This window comes from Vanessa tameamea, chromosome 19 (genome assembly GCF_037043105.1).
Source record: "Vanessa tameamea isolate UH-Manoa-2023 chromosome 19, ilVanTame1 primary haplotype, whole genome shotgun sequence".
Taxonomy (NCBI): Eukaryota; Metazoa; Arthropoda; class Insecta; order Lepidoptera; family Nymphalidae; genus Vanessa; species Vanessa tameamea.
The window spans coordinates 4,220,322-4,246,503 of NC_087327.1; the positions used below are offsets into that span (position 1 = coordinate 4,220,322).

General features: G+C 30.4%; 1 protein-coding gene across 5 annotated transcripts in view; it reads right to left on the bottom strand.

Moving 5' to 3' along the window:
• Positions 1–26,182, bottom strand: part of LOC113396109 (hypoxia-inducible factor 1-alpha-like) — a 92,397-nt gene that overhangs the window by 44,443 nt on the left and 21,772 nt on the right. For all 5 annotated transcript variants that reach the window (XM_026633917.2, XM_026633916.2, XM_026633914.2 and 2 more), the window contains exons 2-6: positions 23,229–23,416; positions 20,024–20,193; positions 12,962–13,132; positions 9,773–10,014; positions 7,809–7,915 (exon numbers count right to left, since the gene is read on the bottom strand). In XM_026633917.2, coding sequence (XP_026489702.2) covers positions 7,809–7,915; positions 9,773–10,014; positions 12,962–13,132; positions 20,024–20,193; positions 23,229–23,416 — 878 coding nt within the window. The remainder of the gene's footprint in view (positions 1–7,808; positions 7,916–9,772; positions 10,015–12,961; positions 13,133–20,023; positions 20,194–23,228; positions 23,417–26,182) is intronic.

A 26,182-nucleotide genomic window follows, 5' to 3' on the forward strand; every position in this document is an offset into this window, starting at 1 on the left:
GTTTTCCAGAACAATATAACCAAATTCTCTTACATACATACATGCTAATTATCTCATTGTTATGACCAGTGTCAAAAGAAAATTGATTCTCATTTCTGAATACAAATTTATTTATGGCTCAGTTTGTACCTTTTGAACGTCTAGACCTATACCTTTACTCATCCAATATCTGTATTAATTATAGCCTTTGTGATATTCTGACGTATAAGCTATATTATTGTAGTTACATTAAAATCCATTCGGTAGTGTTTCCGTGAGAGACTAACAAACCCAGATAAAACTATGTATATGTTTATAGTAATATTAGTAAGGATTTATTATTTACACAATTTTTTCTTGCAGACATAACATTGAATGTGTTTGTTGCTATTTTATATAATATGAATATATAAAATAGAGAACGCACCTATATATAAGTACTAGTAGGTAATAAACACATGGAACAAAAACTCTTAAACAAGGACAAGATTTACAGTTCGCATGCCCTCTGGGACGAACTTGTGAGACACGTCGGATACATTATATAATTTAGCGGCTCAAGAACCTTATTATCGAGGGAACTAAAGGACCGTAATTCAGTTAGTATTGACACGCGTCGGCGTTCACTTATTCCGAGTTACAAATAGTTCAATGATGAAACTGGCCAAGTAACCTTTACCGTTGAAATAATAGTAATATTTAATAATATTAATTCAACCATATAAAAACTTAAATATACAACAGTGTGATTATAAATAAAATCAAACGTAAACTTCGAATTCCAGCAATACTATCACTAATGTAGCAAGTTTGTCAGTGAACGAAGAGCGACACATTTAAAGTGCAAATAAATTAGAAATTGATGTAAACAAAGTGCAAAATATGTAAAATTACATTTTCTATGTCATCGCGTGTGTGGGCGATGCTTACTTTTAATTAACACCGCGTTAAAAGGTTGCTTGTTTTTTAATTATTTGTGTTGTGTGAACTCGGCATAAAAATATTTCCGAATCGAGAACCTTCATCCAAGTGACACGTACTTTCATTATAATAGACGTAAAGACTTTTATGCAATAAAAATATATTACGCTTTTCGCTCATTGTACCGGTTACGATCCGACCGCACTGCCGCCTCTCGAGAGATATTATTATGCAAAATGAAATGGATAACAAATGAATTTTATCCGAGCACATTACGATGTTTCTTTATGTTTCTTTTACAATACATTCTTTGTTGGAGTAGAATCGTTTGTAAGGTAAATAAACTTCATTACTTTCTTTGTAAGTAATGTATTATATAAACTAATGTTATAAAAGCGAAAGTTTCTTGTTTCGTCGATATCTACGTGGAAGAAATCAACATATCAATAAATATACGTGATTTATGTATAGAAATTGTTCTTGGTTTTGATTATGACATAGACAACACTTGGTCTGACAAAACCGATACTCGACACAATAATACAAGTGAAACCGGTATATTTATTAATGTTTATTGATTTAATTTGTTAAGTGCGCTCGAAATTATTGCGAAATGTATTGTTTTCGTCCATCGTGACGTCCGACGGAAGACGTCAATGAATTTGAATGGATCATTCCATACGCGAATGACCTGTTGCTATGTGGGCGCGTTGTGTCGCGTTAATTGAAAGTTGACATCCTGTATAGTACCATTTGAAGTGTGATTTATATTTCATACTTTGAATTATCTATTTATGATTAAAAACACGGAAGTTGAATCGGTGTTTATTACGATATATGATAGTGTGGCAAATGAGAATGTATTTATTATTAATTTCATATTAGTTTACGTTATAATTAATAACGTGCTTACTGCAATAATAGACAAATATTATTCATACAATAATGTTATTTTAAGTCGAACATCAATTATTATTAAAGATAAGGCAATCTGATTTCAGGATATGTTATATAAATTTAATTGTCATAACTTTGTAGATCAAATATTGGAAGAGAGTATCTACTGAATTTCTTGCCAGTTCCTCTCGGGCAAATTTACATGCCGAATCGGTACCTATACATATAAGACGATTCCATAAAATGATTCCAAAGTCAATCACATTTAAAGTCTATTTGAATAAAGTATATTTTCATTTAATTTCTTAGAAACTTAATTGCGATGAAGCGCTTGTAAATGTCGTTGTGTGATTATTTAACAATTGAAAACATATATTTATATTTTGAATAACCCGATCTGAAAACATAACTTTAATTCATTGTAATTTTGGCTGGAAAGATAACGTTAATGAGATGAGAAATGATTGCACAATAGACTCATATCTTGTGATCTACGGATGTGGGTACAGAGCGAGATTCAGAACTAGAATTACAGAAAATTACTCGTAATCAAACAGATTAAACTTCCGCTGTGAGACAAATCGTATTTATGAAAACCTTAGATATATAGGACTACAGAAACAAAAACAAAAGTAATAATGATCATATTTTAAATATTACAGGTATTGTTAACTGACTGCTACCTTGCCTTCGTTCGGCAAACATTAATGATTTTATTTACGAATAATAAGAAACACCCCATTATTATCTTCTATTGTATGTGATGTTATCTGTATGTATGCCAAATTTAATTACAATCCGCCGATTTAGTCGAGTGCGATTAAGTATCACGTAACAATTCATCAATGACAAATATATCATATTATTATCTTATTAAACATTCCACGATAATAGTTTTTACTATTTCTCTACGATGTAATCGACATGTGTGTGATTGAGCAACAAACACACACACAAGTTTCGCATTTATAACTTCAATAAGATAACCACAAACTCTTATAAATAACCCGAACCTCCGGCTTTACCTGCGCGAAATTTATAAAACACGTTTTACTCCCTTAGGGGTGGAGTTTTGTAAAATCCGTTCTCAGCACATGTCTAAACCATACTTGCCAAATTTCAAGTTAGTAGGTGTTATAATTTCTGAGATTTCGTGATTAATCAGTGAGTGGTATTTCGCTTTTATATATTTTATATAGGTTAACTTCAAAAATTTGCCTAAATGTACGCATTAAATAGAAAAACTTTAGAATATGCAATAAAATCGCTTCACTTCGTCGTCGTTCGTCGATCGTTTTCTTTGAAGTCGGTTAAAAGGCAATAGTCGTCACATAGCAACATATCCTTACGTGTCATATTCGCACTCGCGACAAGAGTTAGGGGACAATTCATTTCACATACGATTAGGTAAAACGATCTTACCCCTGAGTAACTGTAAGCGATTCATAGTACTAGACATAAAAGTCGTTCAGGCGGATAATTTAATGATTTAATGATAATATATATGTAAGAATCCGTCTTATATAAACATTGAAAATTAATAAGCATAAAGAATTATATCATTATCTTTACTGGTAACGCACAACTAAAAGAAATATACTGAGGTAGGTATTTTGAAAAATATGTTAGTTTCTTTATAATTTTAAATTAATTTTTGTTTGTACTGTAAAAAAAACTTTAGAACTAGCTGTGTCCGCGACGTCTTCCACGTTTGAATTTAACAAAAAAGTTATTGTTACCTAAGTTATTGTTGCTGCCTAAGTTACTCCTTATTTATTTATTTATACTGCCTTAGTATGAACGTGCCTCTTAACCGACGATTTCGGGTTCAAACCCAGACAAAAAGTGCTTGGCAGACAAAAGGTGCATCGTGAGAAAATCTGCATGTGTCTAATTCCAACGAAATTCTGTCACATGTGTATCCCACCAACCCGCATTGGAGCAGCATGGTGGAATATACTCCAAACCTTCTCCTCAAAGGGAGAGGAGGCCTTAGCCCAGCAGTGGGAAATTTACAGACTGTTAATGTAATGTGTCTGGTTATTTTAATATTACAAACAGACACTCCAATTTTATTACATATATACAGAATACGATAGGTAGTTGCGTATATGGATGTTAAGCCGAGATGGCCCAGTGGTTAGAACGCGTGCATCTTAACCGATGATTTCGGGTTCAAACCCAGGCAGGCACCACTGAATATTCATGTGCTTAATTTGTGTTTATAATTCATCTCGTGCTCGGCGGTGAAGGAAAACATCGTGAGGAAACCTGCATGTGTCTAATTTCAACGAAATTCTGCCACATGTGTATTCCACCAACCCGCATTGGAGCAGCGTGGTGGAATATGCTCCATACCTTCTCCTCAACGGGAGAGGAGGCCTTAGCCCAGCAGTGGGAAATTTACAGGCTGATTATGTATATGGATGTTTGTTATACAATCGCATAGAACTTGGTAAGGGAGTGGATTATGTCAAGGTATGAGATAATGAGACACAGGTATTATCTTAAACATTTATAAAAAAAAAATACTACGCAATTTAACTTAAGCTGCCGCTCGATGTGGATCACCAGTTACCAGTGTAGACGACGTCACAGATGAATAGTTAAATTAAAAAAAAGTATCAAACGATGCGAACATAATACTACGCTTCCATTCATAAACGATCCCTCTAATGTCCCAAAGAATAGAACATCCTCGAAGGAACGTTATGCCTACAATATAAAAGCAGACATTTCATAGTACATTAACTTTGCCTCTGAATTACCATTATGTATATTAACGCCATATATTCCTAGATATTTATCATTTACGTGTTTTAGAAGCTTTTTTGGGAGTTATTGACCGTGTAATATTTTATAAAGTTAAAATAAATAATTATTATTACTTATTAAAATAAATTATTAATTTGTATATATTTAAGGATTTAATGTTAATAATTATGATGTATATAAACGTATATTTTAAATAATTTATAAATTTTCATTCATATTTAGACGATTTTGAACGCATATCGATTGTATATTTTATAATTCAACAAATTAAGACGGGCTATTGGGCTAGCTGATGTAATGTATTCACTTTTGCTAATTGACACATAAAATACACTGTAAGAAATTTAAAAAAGGTTTTTTACATCATCAACAAGGGTCCACGAATCGTAAAATGTTTTACGAGGCTAACCCAAGTCCGCGGCATGGTAAGCGTGTCATGTACGAAAGCTTTTAAGATAGTCATTATTCTCACAGGTTAGGGGACGACTGTGATGCGTGTTGCGAATATCAACCGATTCATTCATTTAATTTCAAGAAACGCGACGGTTATATTTTACGATAAGGTAAGGCTGTACTTATATAATAATAAGTAGGAAATATTAATGTATTCATTTAATTTCCCGAAGGAAAAAATATATCGGAATTTTTAACGGTTATTTAAATACCTATTTATACAATAGTTTTTGTTGGATATATCTCATCTGTTTGTATATAAATTATCTTACCCGTTACAAGTCAGCTAGGATTATAATTTTAATTAAATAAACATGATTATATTTTATGATTAATTAAAAATAAATCATAAAACATCATTATGTTATAATTTTCCTAATAATAACCAAAAATAATTATAGCCTATTCCAATGGAATTAGGAAAAAAGATAAACGATCCTTACATTTACGTATTTCATTCGATTTGAAGCTATATTGTGCTCTGAGAGTTTATGGTTATTATATATATATTTACTTATAATACAACACTTAACTTCTTATTTCCACTTTAATTTTACTTCCAAAATTCCGATAGCAGTTTTGTCGACGTTCAAAACGCCATTTTTACGAAAATACCATAGGTTAATCAAGCTCTCGACCAATGTCGCGTCAATTTGCTGTCAAATGTTGTTTATTTGGCTTTTTCCTGTTATGGTTGGAATATAGTATAAGTATACATGTATATAATAATAGTGTTTATTATTTTCCGTGCATGTAAAATAAGGAGATGCCGTATAGATATGTTTATAGTCACTATTGATTAATTAAGTTTATCTATAATTGTGATTTTTATACTTCATTGTATTATTTACTAACTATAGTACCTAAATGAAATTTTAAACTTAGTGGATATCATCAAAATCCGTACTTTTAATATTATATATAATTAGGTAATTTTTTGTTCTCCATGGTCGTAGTTTACTTAAGAATGTCTGCTAAAACATCGCCTTCAAAACATAATTCGTAAGTGTCTAATGTTCTTATCTTGTAGACATATTTCTTAAAACGTTCGTTCCATTTAAAATACGTACAAAATAAACAAAACATTGTTACATCATACGAAAAGAAAAATATTTTTATTTGTTATCTAAATTTTATCATTCATTTAAAACTATAACAACCAGTACCGACCAATGTTTATAAACAAGGTGAAGTATATCTATATTTGAAACATACTTCAGTCGTAATGCAAACACTACTAGCGCCATAAACAGGCGTGAAATAACACGAATGAATTTGGATGGGTTTGGCAGAGCGTTCGCGTGTTTTCTGCATGTTCGCACTTTGTTTATCGTTGCGAGTCGGAATGTGAACCTAGCTTCAATGAAAAAGCATTCATAGTCGCTGCTTAAAAGCTGTAAAGTTGAAATATTCTCAATAAACGTTTAGTGAGGCAAAGCGCTTTTATTTTAAATTGTAGTTAGTAAAGGTATAGCAGTGCCACTAATACGACTTTAGTGTAAGTAAATTGAGCGCCGAAAGATGCGACTATGGAGAGAGAACTTATATTTTTACGTTAACTTCACACTAAAATCGCGGCGGTGAATTTACATCGCGCAAAAGTGTGAAATCCGCCTGAGATTCTGATTTACAATGTATATTTGACAATGTTATTCAAAAAATATATCGCTTTATCGTGATTCTTCTCCAACGTGTCTCAGATTTCAAGATATTATTTTTACAGTGATGTAAAATTTATGTAATCTCATTTTTGCACGTGTAAGTTGTTTATGGAATAATATCTTAATACTTAAATTGTGTGTGCTTGTGGCTATTAGCCAAGAGCAAAAACGCATCCGGCTTTTATATAAATAATGATTTCACATACCACGGCTCTATCTAATGATGTATGTTTGTTATCATTATGTTTTATTTATATTATATTTACTACCCGATTATATTTTAATTTTAAACTGGTTGTCTTAAATATATGAGAATGTACTATGTATATGTAATATGATAAAATGGCGCGTTGTAAAGTAATTATTTACGAAACACTTACACAATATGTCTGAGGTTAAATAAAATGAAATAATTGCGCAAACAGTCGTTAAATGATTGTCATTTGTATTTAGTTGTATTCGATAATATTTGTTTACAGCAACTACAAACAAAAAATAAATACACGACTAATACAAATGATAACATTGCCTGCCATCTATTTCATCTACGTTGTACTAAATGTCGACTATAACTTATAACGTTAGAGAAAAAAAAGTTTCAAATACAGAATACAGATGGCGCTAATATTTAATATTATATTTGCCTTCACATTCTGTTAAAGAATTACGATACTTAACGAATGATAAAAAAAGCGATATAATACTGCGAGCGCAGTATGCTATTTATTTATATAGATATCATCTATATGAAACTTATTTGCTTTCCTACACGCCTTAGAATATTTTGCACATACGCCAAATATTTTGCAAATGAATATTTTTCAATGCTTAGAAAAATATTTTTAAATTAAATGTCTAAATATTACATCTATCCAAAGTACATTTGTCAAATCATTTAAAGAATAATAAATTAATTTACACTGAATCGACATCGATATGCGTAACATTACTAATAAATGCATATGATATGTAAAACCTCCAAAATATGTTCAATATTTCTTTTCTAATCACCAAAAGTTATTATTATTACGGGTTATTGACTCTGGACCCTTTAGCATTGGGTTGCACTATTTTTTAACTTAGGTCTATTTTCGATAAATAGGTAATTACGTATGTACTTACATGATTTGAACTGCTGAGCCAAAGCCGCGCTGTCGGCTGCGTGGTGGTAGTCGTATAAGGAACGACCTACCAATTCTTCCGTATCGTAGCCCAGCGTGTTCATTAAGCTGCAACAAAAAATATAAAAATACTTTTACTTGCTTGGAAGATAACAAAAAAAATCTATGGTAAATTCTAAAGCTCAGGAATTGTTGTGAAATTTGATTATATGTAATCCTGATCATTATATATTTTTTATATGAAATTTGCAAAAACCCACTGTAAATGTATAAAATCCACAAAAAAATTAATTGAACTTGCAATTTTTTGTAGGTGCTTATAGATATCTAAAATTATTTTCCTAATATTATTTCTAATTCCATGCTCTAAACATTAATTTGAAATACTTCGCAGGTAACTAATTTTCAATATAAATGAAAATATTTATTTATGAATAATTGTTCACTGGTATTAAAACTAAACAAAATATTTTATAATATTATATATTTAAGAATTTAATTTTCTAAAGTGAATACTTATTTGTATGTATGTATAAATAAAAGCGATATATTCAAATATTATAGAAATATCCCATGATGATATCAAAGGTCATCCCCAATGTGACCTAGTCTTAATATTTGTTTAGGTTATGTTTACCGGTACCTGCAGTTAACCTTGAATGACCTATTGGCGTATCAATTACCTTTCATGGGAATTTAAATAAACATAACATCATAAACATATAATATTATTCAATTGAAGCTAAGATTTCAATAACCAATGTTTCTATTGTGAACTCTACAAAATCTACTTACGGCTAAATTTAAAAAACCCGCCATCACCGCCAATTTAGTTCACAAGCTCTTAAATATTATTTTTCAACGCCACAATTTTTAATCACCACGAATAATCACAAAACACAACACTTCCCAAAGCATCACAACACATCCAAGATCCGTTCTTTATCATGTACCGAGTACATAAGTACAAAACCGCGAAATCGTATCATGTTTAACCTACAAAATACATTTGAAGGTGATATTTTTGTTGATATTATACTACCAAGTTAAGTAAAGCGATCTGAAGGTCGAAACATAGCGTTCAGGCCAGTACCTAAATTTTGCCAGGTAATAACTGAACTCTATTGTTGTTCAGCGCCATCTTTTAGCGTGGTTTTGAACTAAGTAGACATCTGTCAAGGATAAAATCTGTTTGTTTTCTCTCAACAAGTTGCAATTAACATTTAGATTCATTGGCCAATGGAAAAAAGAGATGTATTTTTTTATTAAATATGTAACTAAATAAAATATTAATTAAATTATATTGTTTGGTACTGAAAACAAACAACACAATAGCAAATTTAAAAAAAATACGTTTTCTTTTAAGTCGTGTTTTGGTTCGTTAGTAATTCTTTTCTGTTATGTTTTTCTCATTTTGCTTTCAAGTGATATTTTAATATTACAATATTTTTTATGCTTTGGATGATGTTGTACATCATAATTATTTAATATATTATATTATTGTTATATTTATAGCTTTGTTTAAGTTAGTAGGTAATTGTGAAATGCTTTACAAGTATTTATTTTTAAATAATATGTAAGAATATCTTTGAATAGTATAAACAAACTAACAAACATATCGCGACAGATTCTATTATAGAAAATTTCTAAGATAAACTACTTCGACAGAAACAAAAAGCTTACTTGCTTTTTAACACTATTGGAAATATTTTCTTTATAAAAATGCTAAAGTAAAAAAGAATTAAAGATTTTTCCATTATAAATTTAGATGATGACAACTCGGCCACAACATTTTGAGCCATGTATTGAAGTAATAATAACGAAAACCATATTCACTACGACAAATATTTACGAATATTATTATTAATAATATTACGAAAAAAAATCGATAAAAATGTGTCTTTCGTTTGAAAGTTTTTGAGTGTATTATACTCAATGAAATAAATAAAATACATTACAACTTACCACTCATCAGTGTCAGTAAACTTCATATCCAAGCTGTGCTTTGTTAAGAAGGTCATGCTGTTGAGTGGTACTTCGATATTAGAAGGATGAGGTATCGGACGACCGACCGCCACAAGGGCGCCGGACTTGGTGTATTTCTTCATCTCATTTCCCTTCTTTTCATCCTCTGAATCAGTACTACGCTCTTGTTCCTTCGTTTTCTCTTCGGACGAAGTTAGCATGTGGCCGGTGACGTGAATGACCTGTTGAATTAAAATATATTAGTAGAACGCTACGAAAATATACTATTAGTTGGAATAACTTAATAAATTTTATCCAGCAGCGAATTAATTATTTTATTTTATATTTCATAAAAAAAGGATGTGACGTAGGAGCTAAACCTCATTGGAACGAAGTTGCTTTCGCTTTATATTATGTAAAAATAACAGACACAATTAAATAATATTTAATTATTGAAATGATATTGTTATTAAAAATCCCGTGTGAATTAAAAAAAGGACAAAAGTTATTTTATTTAAAACAGTATACAATAAAAAAAGACAGGGAGAAAGAGAAAAAGAAACAGAGGGAAAGTTCTGGAGATTTATAACATTCTTTCCTTACGTGACAATTTTAACCAGTTCACTATACTGTAAGCCAGCCACGTAAAACAACCTCGTTCAAATTGTACTGAGTGCTATTTTAGACTTATTAATATGTAGCTTTAAAAAAAGAACAGTATGCACACATTAACATACACTTACTACGCAGTTAGTTTAAGTCTCATATCATACATGAAATAATGTTATACATCAATGACAATAACAGTTTAAAATATATATGTACGTTGAAAATTGCTTCAATCTAAGGTAATTGTAGTAACTGGTTGGTCGTTAGGAAAATAGCTTAGAATTTACTAGAATAGCTCTAATAGACAACTATATTGTAAATGTGTACACAGACTATACTTTTGTGAGATAGTTCGCGGCTCTGTTAGATTCGTATATATATTTATAATTATATTATATGTATTTATAATTGTTTACTAATACAAGTTTGATTTGTGATACATACGTCGATTCAACATAGACTTTATCACAGGAATAAGGAAACGAAACGAAAAAGTTACATCGTTCAATTAAACGTCAAATTACAACAGGTTATAAAAGCCATCTCTCAATTTAAGTTATATATTGATTTTAAACAACAAAATAAACATTATTTTTATTTTATTTTAATGTACACCCTAGTGTAAAAATATCTAGAAAGTTATATGAAATTTTACTCTTTTCATCGTACCAAATATTGAAGTAGTTACAGACCTCGGCAAAACCAATGAGCATCAATAATCGAGTCGAAACAAAAGATAATTATAGTGTTTGTAATGCGTTAAATAGTATCACATGTGTAACGCCTGCATTGAATTACAAGAGCCTATAATGAGCACTTTTGTAATATAAAACGCATATATGCAACACACTTGATAACATTGTTTAGTGTTATGTATTTTGTTCTTACCATTAAATATATTACTTAAAGAAAAAATATATATGGTCTGGTGCTAAAAGGGTCAATGTCAATAACCCTCACATCTGGTAATTTAAAAAAAAACCTCTTTAAAAATATCTTTGCATTATTTTTATATATTTCGGTTCTCGGTTGCCTTTATATATCTTATTATCTCATTTACAATGACATATACATTGTATACGTATAATTGTTACAAGTTTCTGTATTTCTATTGTTCGCTTGACTATTTCTCCGAGTAAAATAATCTGTTATGATGACAAATCAAATTCGTATCGATAATTGCATGACCAACGTATTTTTGACGCGTGATTACCTTATATAATTTACATATGTACATAAAATGCTTATTATACATTATAATAACTAAAAAAAATATTAAACACGATAAACTAAACAAATAAAATCTAATTTGTATTTTTTGTGCTGTCTGTACGATTAAATTAATCCAGTTTCAGTCAGATATTATTGAAGTCATTGCTCATGATCCGTGTTTAAGAAAGATAAGGTTACATTACCAATTTCTGTGCCATACTTATGTTGTGCTTAGGATTACATTTTTGATCAAACCATATTGTCAAGAATTAGTCTTAAATTGGTACTTGTAAAAATAACATCTTACCTTCATGGGATCTTAACAGACTCTACGTCTATAAAAATTCACAGCTGAGCAAAGGCTGACTGAGACTCGTTTTTAAGCAAGTTTATTTTAATTCTACTACGCTGCTCCAGTATGGGGTAGATGATTAACATGTAGCAGAAATTCATTGGACTCGAGGTAAGTTTTGCTAAACAAATTAACCGACATGAAAACCCAGCGGAACTAAATCCACGTGTTATATCTACTAGGCCATTTCGGCACATATCAGTTCGGACACGGGTTTTTAAACGGTATCTTTGATAATATAAACATAAATAAATCCATTACATCACACATGTACTTTTGTATTAAAAAATAATGTTGAACTTATTACGTAATGTGGTCAAGGATCACGTCTTAAATGTAAATGCGGTAATTATAATACGACGATTTACTTTCGGTTAAATATTAAATAAAAATATATTTTATTTAACAACTATTCACAGTTATTTTTTTTATATATAGCTACCACCGGTTCTCAGTACTTACTCGTTTTCAATCAAAAACTATTTATATGTAATAATAGTATATTTATTGATCCTGTATGACCTTCAACGAATATTAACACTAAACATTCCTATCAATCAAGTAATATATTCTTATCTATCTAACTTTGTCAATCATGTTTTTAATGATACATTAGCGGCCAGTAATTAATACCTTAATATTTCTTTAAAAAAAGTAAGTAACATGGTGTTGAATGTTACTAGGATCAGATGAAGTGAAAAGGGACGTACATATATCAATAATTTAGTAATGGTGTCATAATTCAATATCGTTGTTGGGACGCGTATTGAATATCAAAATTCAATTTCAATTTTCGGTTTTAGATCTACTATTTAACTAAGTCAACTGTTAGTTTTTCATAGCCTAAATATTAATAAAAAAGATAGCTTCTTAAATCCTAACATTTATTAGGAGACCAAGATCAATACTTAATGAGATAGCCTATACCGTTGAGAAAATAACGCTTAGACAATTATTCGAAACGTTTCTTACGGTTTACACGTAAGGGATTCTTTATTCCAGTGAGTTTCATATACCTTATAGGAAGCAGACTTCAGGTGTACATTTCTCCCCTTGCTGGTGAGAGTGCACTTGAGGCGTAGGAGCAAGTCCCGCTTCCCGTCGTGGCCCGCACGTAATGCTTCACGGATCTCATCGTGGTCGCATGGGTGGCTGAACTCGAAAACGCTTTGGCCCATGATCTCCATCTGTAAAATTTAATGATACATATATTTATAATTTGTTATAAAGGTAATAATAGTATATATATATATATATATATATATATATATATATATATATATATATATATATATATATATATATATATATATATACTGCTACCTATTGTACGTCCAACATGGGTTTTTTGCGATGTAATTTGACGTCCACCTGCTTACAACGTCCGGTATACGGACGCAAAAAGGGAGACAGCGTCTATTGCCTCCGCCTTTGTCTCCTCGTTACAGAAATACAGAAATTGCAAAAAAAAATTGGAAGTCATTTCAGTTCCAATTTGACTATACTAAATGTTTCCGTAGTTCCGCGGCAAAAAACTGCCAAACTCAGCGGCGCCACCAGCTTCATTTGTAACTTACACATCAAGCCGTATTGTGCGTCCATTTATGACAGCGATGCGATGCGACGTTGCCGCCTTTTCTTTTATATTAAAATTTAGAACAATTCGTCTTTTGAGTATTAGTGATATGCACATCATTATGCTCAGCATATGTTTCGGCGTCCAATCGTATATAGATTCAAAAAATGGGATGGATGGATGGGAAAGTAAGCACATTTTTTTATTATTACGTTAGTCGGTCCAAAATCCTGATCTACGTAATTTAGTCATAGAACTATGGTACAACATATAGTAGTATGTAAGGTATTATCGAGTTGTACTGGTATAATCAATATTTTATTTTGAAAATAAGTAGGTGTACTACCACTTACTTTTGATTATTAGATTAATAATAAATGCAATCTATATTATAAAGAGACAAACTTTCCTTGTTTGTTTGAACGCGCGAATCTAAGGAACTACTAATCTGATTTGATAATTTATTTGTGCATAAGATAGCAGAAGAGAATATTTATTTTTACACAATGATCTAATTTCAGTTAGTAGTATTGTTCTTAATCTTAACTAACATTATGAAGAGAGCGCCAGAACTATGTATGTGAGTTTGTTATGAATATTTTAAGTACTACTAATGTACATATATAGGTAACTGCGACCTTTTGTTCTTGTGATACCTACACGACCCGTGCCGCGTAGGTACTGTAGGTATATGGATGCCTAATATTGTACAATCATTATCTACAAAATCAGGTGTCCTTACATATATTTTTTATAAAGATTTTAGGCTACTCGAAATCTCTGGTACATATTATCCATTATTAAGCGTACTATTTATGTGTAGTTGATTCTACCCAAAAATATTATTTAAGTAAGTAGTATAAGGATTAAACTACTTACTTAAATAATTATAATTAATTTTTTTATAAAACTTCATAGACGTTTAATTGACATTAACGATTTATATTGCATAAAATTGGGCGTCCGTATACATTTCTAAAGCTGATAGGGACAATCCGCTCGTAAGGGATGTTATCTAATGAAAAGACTGAAACTTCCAAGTTATCCTCATGTTAACAATTTCTAATTTTAATATTAAATACCTAAGTATTGGACAAACCTACATATACGGACGGCAAATTAACATTTCCCATTCACATTGTACAAAATTGGGCGTCCGTATTTTGTAAATTTTTCAGGTACTGAGTACAAATTGTACTATGAATGAAACATTACGCTAAAAATTACTAATATTTACAATTATTATTCTAAATAGGGTTAATTTTTGTTTTAGAAAATAATAAATAAACATTATATACGGTAGTCAGTTGAGCAAAATAAAATTCATATTGGTTAAGATTGGACGTCCGTATATATAGTTGTAACATTCATTAGGATGAATCTCACTTTTATAAAAAAAGGTTTGATTTGATTGCCGTTTAAAAAATATATATTTAAGGACGTCGAATGAACATAAACCATTCATATTGTAAAAGGTCAGACGTCCGTATATTCTATGAATGTACGGGTGTTTAATATCAATTAATATTAACTTACTAGCCCAAATAAGCAAAAACCGGCTCCATTTTTATTATGATATGTCATTGTTGCTTAAACCCACTGGTGTGGGTCTCGATATTCCTCCATATAAATGGATATTGTTAAGAAAGTTAATGACCTGTTTTGTGTCAAATATTATGCTATAATTATGTTGAATAAATAACTGTTGATCTCGTTACTCTGATTCATTTTTATTTTTGGGAACTGTCTCATAGTTGGCTCAATTTAGAGGATAATACTAGGTTATACACCTGTGCGAACTCAAGTACGTACATATAGTATAGTACGATGTACTATTATTATTTTATTTAACCTATTCTCAGTAAGACTGGCAACGTCGCATTTCAAAGGAAGTAGAATGGTGTGAAAAGTAAATGTGATTTAATTAGTATACACGGGAAGTCTGATGAGAAGGAACCTGGCGGGGAGTGTAAAGTGAAAGCGATGTGCATGGTGATATTCATATATTTGTATATCAAAATAGATGATTTTTAAAAAAAAATAAGTTGTGTCCCTAAATTTCCAAAAGCATATCACCCAGTATTCGTTGAAACAACTCGCTTAAAGCAACTAGAAGTGATGGACGTCACAATGATTTGAAGTAAAAGGAAGTTACATTTGAAGCGGGATGTATATATATATATATATTCAGTTTAAAAAGAGACATATCTATCCGACAATGTAGCATAATTGTTTATTCAGGTAGAATCAACATATATTTTATTCAAGTAGGCTTTTGTAAGCACTTTTGTATTGTCATTATAGTGAACTGTATTAAAAGTTAAGCTACCATCGGTTCGTGATGTAGATCCTACTGGAAAGAGCAGGAAAGAAACTCAGTAGTTACTCTTTTTCAACATTTGGATCGACCTTTGGTCACTTTTATAAATATTTACGTATTATATAAGTTCTACTATTGTATACGAGTCGAATTTTCCACGATGTATCGTAGATGACAATGGATGTATTAAGTTAAGCACAACATAAGTACACGGACCGTTTCTAATTTGCTGATATTTTATAAATCGAAAAACATATTTTCCTTGCTCTCTTATAAAGTTTATTTATTAAACCGAAATTACCAGGCTGTAACGAAACTAAGAAGTTTGTATATCATCAACCATAGATTATATTATAGCTACAAGAAAATAGTTTAAAAATTTAATCGTACAATCTGTCAGAACTCTCGCAAAATATTTTTGTATTTATTATTAAAATTTCTATCGATCGAATTGATCTATATCATTTAATCCGATCATAAATAATAAAAAGAGGCCTTCATTTGAATGGGAGGTTATTTTATTTTAGTAACGGATACAAAATATTATTGCACACTTTAAATGCGCAGCGGCTTAGTAGCGCTTTATTATAGTCAGAAAATAAAAACTACGATTCACTCAGGTTTAAAAATATAACGATATTTTCAATGATAGAAATTTCAGCGTAACACCATTTTTGTAACATATTAATTATCACACACTTGCGATATTTAGCGTATTTTTGCTTAAAATTTATATTCCGTGTATTGAAATGTAAATATTCTGAACAAAGACTTACTAAGAATAAATTTGAATCAATGAATTTTATTTTAAAATGAAATATTTACTCACTTTACAATTATGTTTACAAACAAATCATAAACTTAAATATGAAATTATCGAAATTAGAACTAAAAGCATTGTTTGTTGCCTAATAAAAAAAATGTTGTTTCCTAAAAAAAATGGGTTCATTAAAAATTTAAAAGGAAATTTTCTAAATAATCAATGGCATTTAATTACAAAAATCTATTTTGTATATATTTAGCAAGACTATGTGATAATTGCTTTGGGGAAGATGACAGTCGTTAGTCAGAAAGCTGAAGGCGGCAGTCGCTTCTGTGTGTGAAACGCATTGACCGAGAAGGCTTCGGTCACTGAAGGCGTTTTGAAGTTTCGTTTAAATGAATAATTTAATTATTAATTAGGGGCTGAAATAATATGTCTCTCTTCTAGTTATTACTAATTTAAAAAAAAAAAAAACTAAAAATTGTTATTGGCAGCTGTTATCATTACTATTCATAATTAATTTAAATATTATATACTCAAGAACTATTTATTACAGTGAATACAAAAAAAAATTACACTACAAATTATTATAATTTGTAAACTGATTATAAAAAAAATTATCATCTGAAACGAATTAATCTCTTAGGTGTCTTCTCTATTAAACGTGATATTGTAGATTTTTTTGCGCTCAACTAGCTTAGTTACACGCCAGAGATAAGAAAAAAATATATCAAATTTATAATCTGTATTAAAATATGCTTATCAAAGCGACATATCAATCTGAATTATCTTTTCAGTAATCATTGAAAGGATTTCTTGTACGTTTAAGTTTAGGGTACTGATACATTACAATAAAATTTCACTACTTTCGAAAAGCACTGTTGCGATGGGATGGTCGAATTTATTTTGCTTTATATTAGTTTATATTATTTACTTACTAAAAAATTAAAATGTATACATACATACAGGACAACTGAAAACTGATTCTATTACAAATGTATACGTGAAATATAATTTCATTTTTCAAAGACGGTAAACATTCGTTAGTTAAGTTAACCTAAGCTTATGTTCAGAACCGTCAAATGTTAGTGAAACGATTGTCGTAACGAATAAAATAACTACCGATTAAAGAACGTAAATCATTAGCGGTGCTTGTTCAGATTTAAGTCCACTACCTCCGATTAAGATACCATACCATAAGAACCAGCAATGGGGTATTACACCTCAATCAATTAAGCACATTTTAATATTTCTATATATCCTTATAAACATTAACCCAGTGCAATACTATATATGGGCTATATTTTTATAAATGCATCCTGTAATAATAAACGTAATAAACGAGTGGATCTCCCGCGAAGCTTCGCGGATATTCAAAAGATTTTTTAGGAATTTCGAAACCTATGACAGGTTTTGTTTTTAAGTCAGTCATCTACATTTGGTGCCAAAATGATGAAACCTTTTTTGAGTGAAATTTTTAATATCAAATATACATTAGTTCATTTAGAATTGTTTGTTTACGTTTTTCATTTTTTTTCGTATACATCTAATATTTTATTTTTCAAAATAAATTCTTTGTTAAGTCGTAACAGTTTAGTAAAAAACTATCAAGAATTATTTTTATTTTTCTGCACATCTACGGCCGGAGCTCTTCAAAATGAGACAATAACCGAGATTTTTTCATGTGCAGCTATTGCCCCATAAACACAGGGACAAAAATCGACTTACGCTATTAATATATAAGATATTACACAATGCGACTGTAGTATTAAAATTGATGTTCAAATTAATTGCATGACGATCATTGTTCATTATTATTATATTTGTCATTGGAATATGATTTACAATGAAATGGATACAACTTAAATATTCAAATAATTAAGATTAAAAATTACAATTCAATATCTCTATCGTAATAAACAATGAATTGTTATTGTATTCGTTTAGTATAAAATGAAACTACGATGAAATTTGATATTAAAAAAAATGTCTATCATAGAAAAATACTTTGCAATTCGTGACCAATGGACATATTTTAATTTTTGCTGAAGAATAAGTTTTACTGTGTTTGTAAGCGTTATAATGCGCTATTTTATGTTAACAATATCCCTGTATTCATCGAAATAACCAAAATATGTCTGGATTTTCCGTGTTGCTACAAACATATTCAATGACGTAAAGTCCATTATTAGAATGCAAGGAGCATTGGTCGATTTGCAGCATTGAATTCGAGGACCTTATAAATATATTACAATACACTTTAAGCAAATTTTTGGCTATTGTTTGGCAAAATACAATTATCCATAAAATATTAAGCATGTGTTTAGTCATGTCCGATCGTATAATCGATATAGAGTTACATACGGGTTGGGAGTTATTCGGATTATTTCATGACATTAACAAGTGAAGGCTTCTGCTCCTGTCAAAAAAAAATCCGAAAGACTACAGTACGGAACAGGAGTTAGTTATCAAAGCGAAAGGATATTTATCTCCTGAGCAAATTGTGATATATATTTTTTTTAAATATAAATTGTACATTTTTAACATCAGTGAAAATTGTTTATCAGATCGATAGAATCTTGACGTTGAAATACTCGTTGAACGGAAACACTCCAAATTGATAAAATAATCAAATGCTATACCGTTGTAACCGAGACGATATTCTTAAAATTACTTATTCATTGACAGAGGTGTGTTAAATGCAATTTAAAATTTGAAAGTTATTTCAACAGAAGATAAATATTCTAGAGATATTTCAATAGATGTCAATAAATTCTAACATAATAAAGACATTTATACTGTTTTATTCGTATGTATGTCTGCAATGGAGGCTCGGTGTAATAACACCAAGCTTTCTCCTCAAGTTAGACTGTCTTGGACCAGCAATGGGACACGTACGCAACTTTACTTAAATACCTACTCACTACAGACTGTTGTAATTTTAATATTACTTCATTGGTAGGGATACTAAATTATAAAGTTAATATCACGAGATTAAAATGAATGGGTTTTTCTGTCAGTGAATACTGAGTAGCAGTTCTTGGAAAATATTTAAAGTCATTGGTGCTCCTGATTTCCCTAGGCATTTCAGTCGCTGTCCCATCTGACTATGGTAGTGAGGAATCACATATTCTTTATTATAAATATTATATTTCCAGCGAAGTTGGCTAGTCCTGGAGATTAGCTTCGGTGACCGAAGTTCGATTAGGACAGGTGTTTTAATTATTGTACGAAACGCCCGGAATTTTTCCCGAACCTATACACTCTGTAGCTACTTATAAGCTTTTATTGTTTAGGTGCAAAATGATGTAAAAGTAGCCGAGATGGTCGACTTTTAAGTTATTTTAATGCTTAGCATGCCTTACAAAAAGCATCTGGAGTTACGAGACTGTAAAAATTAAATCGAATTTACTCCTTACCTGAGAGACGCCAAGATGTTCCGCAATATTGTCACTGCAGTAAACAATGTCGCCTTGCTGTGATAAAACTAGTACGAAGCCATCCAACGCCTTCATATAGGAGAGCTCGGATTGTACTTCTTCTAGACCTTTTGGACTTTGCAGTGTTGGAGCCTCTTTGTCTTCGGGAACTGGAAGAAAAAACAACCGTGTTTTAAATTTTTTTTGCTCTTGACAAAATACTGAAGAAAATATACTAAAGAAACACACACATATCTAAACTTCACTCAAACATTTTGATTAATTTATTTACATAAAAATTATTAACATCAAGGCCTTAACTATATAAAAATAAGAACTAAAACTTGTTACTGTACAAATCATAATCACTCAAATACAGTTGTATTTTAGTTCTTAAGCCAACAAGTGTGTACTCATTTAATTTGATTCGCGTGAATTTCGTATAAGATTAACAATACTTTTACGTTAATTATCAATAAACAAATGAATAATACAAGATATATATACAGATCAAATAAACAATTACTTTAGATAAAGACAAGTGAATATTTCTTTCGTTATAAAATAGGTAATTGTTGCTTCAATGGATTGATCCTTTCTGTTTTCGACTTCGTTATTATGTAAGACGTTGAACTTAAATATTTGATGCACGCGCTCATACGGACTCTGTCGTTATTATATATTGTGTAATGGTTGTTAACCGGTAAACATTATTGCAGGAAAAAGTCGTAATGAAGAAGTAACTCGTAAAAACCCCACTGCTGTGCTAGGGACACCTCTTCTTTTGAGGAGAAGATTAAGACTCTCAAACTCACTACTCAAAATGGTTTCCTAACCAACCGAGTTAGCGTAATTTTCACAGTGGTTTAGTCTACCGTACATAACAGATATTTGTAGACAATATGGCCATTTGTCGTCGTGATTATATCATAAATATTTTTGATACTTTTTATATTACTATTGTATTTAAAAATATACATTATAGCATATAAAATAACATACATAATTAAACAAATAGGTCTTATCGTTTAAATTAAGTATATAGTACAGTTCAAAACAGTACAATGCTATAGACGTTGTACTGATTTCAACTGTAATGTTTAACACAATAAGTGTGTGCATAAACTGTTTGAATATTAATATATAAATTAATACAACAATAAATTATTTGGTCCCGACGAGCTGGCGACATACTGTGGTATATTTTGCATTATAAAATGTCGCACTGACGCGTGCCAACGTTTTAAATAAATCGGAAGTTGTGGTTTGCTGTAGCTTGAGGAAACTATACCCAGACGAAACAGAACTAATTTAAAACACTGTAACAAGTATTTAAGTATCATTATTTCTATAAATGGTTAAAACCTTAATAAATTATCTAAAAAAAATATTCCATAATACTATTTTCACCTAAACAGTCGGCAAAATTTCAGATACATTTACAAGAGGTCTAATGTATACTACTTAGTACTTGTAGAACTAGTACCACCAACTCCCAACACTAAACAGCAATACAGTATTGTTGTCTTCTGATTTGATACGTATTTGTGTGTAACTACAGGCACAAGGCATGTAACACCTTAATTCCCAAGGAGGAAATGATTAATATTGCTTAAATTATCAAAGTCCATGGCCAGTGGTGATCACTTGCGATTAAATGACCTATATGCCTTCCTCTTATGTATATTACATAAAAATAAGAACATTTTAATAATACATTAAGTTATGTCAAATCGATAAAAGCGACAAAAGTAACTTTGTTGTTTCGGAATATTGTATTGTAATTATACAAAATTTCAAATTTTACGCTCGATATTTACTTATAGACATTACGTAATTGAATTGTTTTGTTTTCAATTAAATTGAATATCGCTCAACTTATGTCTATTTATTACTTTATTTTTTTTATCAATACTATAACTACAATTATATATTTTCCATAGAAAACTTAATATTTAAATTTTAAAGTAATACTATCGAAACAGATAATGTTATGCATGTACTTTTATGATACGCGGTGAATGGATTTTGTAAACAAAATGCAATAAGGGAATAGGGCGCCTAAATTCTATCCACCGTAATGTTCTACACAATAAATGCGTCACGATACTGATTATATACCCACTATAAATTATTCATCACGTCAACGCGAATTACATTAAGTATGATAACTACAAATTGTATGTTGCATGGACGTCAAACAGCGCGAAACAAAAAATAACTATATTGCAAATAATGTTAAGTAAAATAATATAAGTGTTACTTTTATTACGTCAAAGTAAAGTAATAGCTTAAGCGTTCCGCTCCCGGGCCAAGGCCTCATCTCTCATTGAGGAGAACTTTTGCAAGGACGTTTGGAACTTATTCCATCACGATGTATTAAAAATACAGGTTGGTAACATACACGTGTTACAAAATTTCATGCGACACAATTATGCAGGTTTCCTCACGATGTTTTCCTTCACTCCCGAACACGAGATGTATTATAAATGAAAATTAAACACACGGATGCTTCATAGTATTTAGCCGGTTTTGAAAATATTTTTTGATTAATATTTAATATGTGTTCTAGCTACTGGGCCATCTCGGTTAAATTTATTAGTTTTACGGATTAATATATCAAATATCGAATAAGTAACTTGATTGTATGACGTCAGAATGTGTTATTTCAATAATAGTTGTATAAAAATGCTATTCAAAAAGACAATGTAAATATTTAGCTATTGATTCCTTTACTTTTAACGTTCAAATTTTTGATAATATTTTCCAAAGAATGACCGCATGAATTGTTTCAGTTAAATAAATAATTATTTATATGCGCTGATAATTATGTTACTGCATCTGAGCTCGTTAATCGACTCGAAGGAACCAAAACGAAAAAAGCGATACCTCGATACCGGCGTGGGGTCGCCATGAGCAATTAGGATCAATCATCATTGCTTCATATCAGGGCTATTATTACGATATATGTATGTATAAAAAAAAGGGTTGCTCGTATATCGTTTTAACAATAATAAACTTCGAATATATTTGGACAATCACCATAAAAGTTGGCGATACATTTATTTTCCATTGAGTGTTTTATACTAATCAGTTACCTGTAACTCGTCGCTAAATGGCGCTGCGGCACATGAACTAGTATACTGTTCAACATACACACAGACTGGGCAACATCTACCGGGTTTCGCTAGTAATATATACTTACGCATAGAGACGACATCGCGAACTCGAAGGTATGAGATAGCAAGGCGCATCACCGAAGCCTTGTCGAGCTGCTCTACCTCTTCCTTCTTCGCCGGCAACGCAGCTGTTAGTTCAGCGAAGATCTGCATCTCCTTGGTCCGCCGACAGCGAGCCGCAACGCGAGATTTCTCTTTGCGTTTCTCATTGTTCCTGATCATGAATAAAGCATATATATATAAGATGAATAGTTCTGAAAGCAGATGATTTATTTTCGGAAATAAGTAATTCAGATATTTTGGCTTTAAAATTAAAAATATTACAAAAATTACAATTAAATATCGCTACAAAACATTAATAAATAAGTGTGTTATTAACTTAACAAGTACGGGAAATAATATTCAGTCAGGGATATTAAGCCGGGGACTTTTTGATGAATCCTTTTCTCATTACTCGCTGGATTAATTAATTATTTGTAACGTAACGCGAAGAAGTTTCATTGAATTGGTTATTACTTTTTGCTAATTTAAAATAATAAGTAGAAAAAAATCTTTTTATGATATTATGTTTATGTTACAAGCTAAGTTATTTTATCTTCTTTATCTATATCTATACTGCTATATAAATCTGTAGTCTGACTGTACACTAATTTTATTTGTCGAATTTCATTTTATGACTGACATCAGTTTTACCATTTTTGAAAATTTTGTCTGTCTCTCTGTCTGTATGTCCCGCTATAACTCAAGAACGGTTGAACTAATCTTTATAAAAATTGGTATATAGTAAGAACATGTGATTGCGCAAATGATAGACTATACATAAATGCAAAAAAATTAATCATTAACTTAGTATTAATTATCTTTTGTAAACAATATTTGCTTTTTTTTTAATATTTGGCGGGTAACAGCCAGTCTGAACATAGATTTATTGTCAACTTGGATCGTTTGGTTGACTGAAAGCTCTAATCTAAGCTGTTATCAGTTCAATTGAAATAAACAATAATTTGGCTATATAACTTCACGTTACGACTATGGAAACAGGCAAGACTAATAAACTTTAATGATTAACCTGTATCAAACAAGTATAATTCGAATTTAACAAGGGAGACCGCAAATACAGTTAATTTAAAATTATTAAAATTCAAATAAATTGGGTATTATGCAGTGTTTAAGTCAATAATAAAACCCTGGACCGATAAAATAAACATACATAATAAAAGTGTATAATTATTATTTAAGGAAGTCACTGAGTCTGCATAAATGAAATATACAATTTTATTCTATACATATAAAATTACTGCTTTAACATATATATAAAGAAAGATTAGTTATAATTTATAACTTTTTCAAAATAGAAGACCTATTAAGTTGGTCGATGCGTTTCTTTTAATTATCATGTTGACACATTCTTCTAGAAAATTCAATGTATACAAATATATCTTCGAATAATTTGCATTCTAAACATATCGTTAACACAAATTCTTAATAGAAGTAACGTTTGTGAACAAAAAACAAAATTCATAGAATATTACAAATTTTACATATATATTAAAATATGTATGTTCTATTTTTACATAAAAAATTATACTTTTTTTATATTACCTTTTTGACACTGCACAAAGTTTGTTACGATTGTCGACAATCTCGGGCGCACCCGGTATACACATTTTACGAAATACTTCTCGTTTTTAAATATCTATTTTTAATATAAGAATATCGTAGAACAGAAAGTCATTAGACAACACAAGACGATTCTCTTCCAAATCACTGAACGGTGTGGCTTGCAATTACAAAAAGTTTATTCCATTAATTTGTCATTAGGTCTCACCCGACACAAAGTTTTATCGCATGTTCCAAATAGCATATTTAACAAATGCGTCAATAAATAGCATTTCAAATTACTATTTATGGTTAATTGCCTATTCGATCGCACAGTTTTGCCCTCAAAATTTAAAAAAAATCGACAAAAATCTTATCAATTAGTCTCGTTTTTTATCAAATACAATAATGCATATAAATAATATTGGAGATCATGCACATTTATCTTATCACGTTTAGATTATAATGCATTTGTGAATTTTTCAATATAAGACGATAAAATTATTATTATTTTCATTTTAAAAGGAATACTAGCAATGGCCCAAGTTAATTAAGGAATCACTAATATTCCTATTGACCCCTCATTTTAAGCTTATCACAAGGGGACGGGATCGATCCTGCGACTGCGACCGAAAATTGATAAGAAATAATTGATGGGTCAAAGAATTAAAGAGCTATGTCTATCGAATGGTGTGTTATGTTAAAGCTGTTGACGCAAACGAGCCACGGAACGTGAGCAGATTAATTACTTTCATACTAAGAAACGTCGAGCCGTCGGGAATGGCGTGCAAAGATTTAAATATAATCTTGTGCAGTCGTCGGTCTCTCTTACATGTACATCCTTAACATTTTATCTTCTAATTTAAATATGGGATTAATTTTACGGGTAATGCAAAAACGAAATCCAGTGGCGCCTGGGTTTGAATTCACTATCCGCGTTTAAAATTAACGTATTCCAATCACTCGACGGAAATATGCAAGAAACGTTAGTAATGTACACGTTAATAATAAACGAAACGTAAAAAACAAAGTTTATAACAAACAGGTTACAGATGTGAACTAGTTTTGGGAACGATAAATCGTCGTGAGCAACGATAAGGACGGCTATATCTGAGTGGAATGCATTGAGGAAAATATCGCTTCAATGAATACCGTGGCCGTAAAAAATAAAAGAGATTTTAAACAACAACAATTAATGCAATCGGTGAAACGGAATGCCTTAATATGTCGATCTTCATCATGGTTGAGAAAAGTAGAATCATATGTTTTTTTTTATGGCAATATAAGTAATTACAATTATTAAAAAAAAAAAAAAAAACATTTAAATAAACTTTGATATTTTGCAGAAAACGAATAAAGACGCATATATAAATTTAATAAT